Genomic DNA, 2,657 nt, shown 5'->3' on the forward strand with positions numbered 1-2,657 from the left:
TCAAATTCATGTTCATTGAGTTGGTAATGTTATCTAAATATCTCTGTGAGACATGCTTCTGTTAAAAAAAAAGACAGATTCTCCTGTCTGAAGGCCTTAAAGAAGTATACCATGTTTTGTATTTGTGAAAATTACTCCATATAAATATTATTCCTTAGGAACTGAAGCTCAAGATTACTGTAAACTTTGATTGAAAATACTTCATATGTAATTTCTTTTCTCTTTTCAGAAGTGAAGGTCCCTCGCTTCTAAGTGAAAGACAAAATAGATTCTACATCAGTGTGCTTAGTAAAATCAAAGTAGGATGAAGAAAAGATTTTCTCTTGAGTTTGGCCACCAATAATTAACATCAGTAATCAACAAGGGCTCTTCACAATATGCACATAACTTAAGAGATCTTTCTATAACTCACTAGCTGTCTGCATACCCTCCTCATTGCCACCTTCATTTCTTGATTCCTGAATGTGTAAATAACAGGATTCAGAAGAGGAGTGAGTACTGCATCAAAGATGGCCAGAAACTTATCCAGGGGTACAGAGGGAGATGGCCACGTATAGACAAATATCAAAGGACCAAAGAACAAGACTACTACAGTGATGTGAGCTGAAAGTGTGGACAGAGCCTTGGATGAACCTGCTGAAGACTGTTTCCGAACAGTGAGAATGATGATTATGTAGGAAATGATCAGAATGAAGAAGGAGCCAACAGAGATGAATCCACTGTTGGCTGTGATCATGGACTCTAGTTGGTATGTGTCTATGCAGGCAAGTTTGATGAACCGAGGAAGGTCACAGTAAAAAGTATCTAACACATTAGGACCACAGAAGGGTAATTTTACCACAAAAGCTAGTTGAACAATTGAGTGGATAAGGCCAATCATCCAGGCAGCCACTATAAAGAAAACACACACCTGTGGACTCATGATGGTCAGATAATGGAGAGGCTTACATATGGCAACATATCTGTCAAAGGCCATGGCAATGAGCAGCACCATCTCCACACCACCGATGACATGGATGAAGAAAATCTGAGCAATGCAGCCTCCAAAGGAGATGACCTTATGCGTTCTGAAAAGATCATAAATCATCTTGGGAGAAGTGACAGAAGAAACACCCATGTCAATGAAGGAGAGGTTGGCCAACAGAAAGTACATGGGAGAGTGTAAGTGAGGGTCACAAGTCACAGTGAGAATAATGAGAGAGTTTCCCATCATGCTTGCCACATAAAATGTGGAGGAGGACACAAAGAGGAAAAGTTGTATTTCCCAGGAGTTGGTGAGTCCCAGGAACAGAAACTCTGATACCAAAGAGTTATTTGCTCCATCCATGGACTTTGTTAGCATTGATATCTGAAGGAGGACAAAAGGAGAAAGTGTAAATTATGATAATACTGAAGAAAAAAAGGTCAAACTTGTGCAGCTTATTTCAACTTTAGCATTAAAACTGGCCTGGTTTTCCAAAATCACTGCAGATGGTGATTGCAGCCATGAAATTAAGACACTTACTCCTTGGAAGGAAAGTTATGACCAACCTAGACAGCATATTAAGAAGCAGGGACATTACTTTGCCAACAAAGGTCCGTCTGGTCAAGGCTATGGGTTTTCCAGTGGTCATATATGGATGTGAGACTTGGACTGTGAAGAAAGCTGAGCACCGAACAATTGATGCTTTTGAACTGTGGTGTTGGAGAAGACTCTTGAGAGTCCCTTGGACTGCAAGGAGATCCAAGCAGTCCATCCTAATGGAGATCAGTCCTGGGTGTTCATTGGAAGGACTGATGCTGAAGCTGAAACTCCAATTCTTTGGCCACCTCATGCGAAGAGTTGACTCATTGGAAAAGACCCTGATGCTTGGAGGGATTGGGGGCAGGAGGAGAAGGGGATGACAGAGGATGAGATGGCTGGATGGCATCACCGACTCGATGGGAATGAGTTTGAGCAAACTCTGGGAGTTTGTGATGGACAGGGAGGCCTGGCGTGCTGCGATTCATGGGGCCTCAAAGAGTTGGACACGACTGAGCAACTGAACTGAACTGAACTGACTGAGTATACTTATGGCCTATAAGTGTAATCACACAGAAAAATTAGTTGTTCTTACTTGAGGTTGTTCTTATCACCAACTTGTCTCTGCAGTTAATACCTTCTGCTTCCTGTCAGGGTTGTTACCCTAATATTAGTCATGACATACAAGATGGTCAGCACTAGTAAGAGGAAGTCAACCCCAAAACTTTTGATCTTGCATTTAAAACTATCATGTTATGACCTCAGTTCCGTTGAAGTAAGAGGCGCATGCAGGGAGATGCAGGTCCATAAACTGTGTTTCTAGTTTGCTCACTGAGGTACAGAATTTATGAGTATTTAAAAACTTCTCTAGCAATTTGACATTACAGTGACACACATTTCTGATTTTTGTTTCCCAAAGTAAGAGTCCATGAAAAACTACAGACTAAAGAAAAATCCTCAACAAAGGTAATTTGAGAATCACTGCTTTAGTGTACTTAGAACATGATTTGAAAATTTTAAAGCTGTGAAATGTTTAACAGTGAAAACCAGTTTGTACAAGACTTGATATAAGGTTTTATCACATTATTTTGTAATTATTTATTCTTATTTAGAGATATATCCTTGGAGAAGGAAATGGCAACCCACTCCAGTGTTT

The 2,657-nt window shown here is 40.3% G+C and overlaps 1 protein-coding gene across 1 annotated transcript; it reads right to left on the reverse strand.

Moving 5' to 3' along the window:
• Positions 1-388: 388 nt before the first annotated feature.
• LOC122705019 (olfactory receptor 4F3/4F16/4F29-like) lies at positions 389-1,342 on the reverse strand. Its single transcript, XM_043920209.1, has one exon. The coding sequence runs from the start codon at positions 1,340-1,342 to the stop codon at positions 389-391; it is 954 nt and encodes a 317-aa protein (XP_043776144.1).
• Between the last annotated feature and the right edge of the window lie 1,315 nt (positions 1,343-2,657).

The sequence above is a fragment of the Cervus elaphus genome, chromosome 12 (assembly GCF_910594005.1).
Source record: "Cervus elaphus chromosome 12, mCerEla1.1, whole genome shotgun sequence".
Classification (NCBI taxonomy): Eukaryota; Metazoa; Chordata; class Mammalia; order Artiodactyla; family Cervidae; genus Cervus; species Cervus elaphus.

Excerpts from the sequence above, each read along its gene's own strand:
- LOC122705019 (XM_043920209.1), bottom strand. The coding sequence starts at position 1,342 with ATGCTAACAAAGTCCATGGATGGAGCAAATAACTCTTTGGTATCAGAG.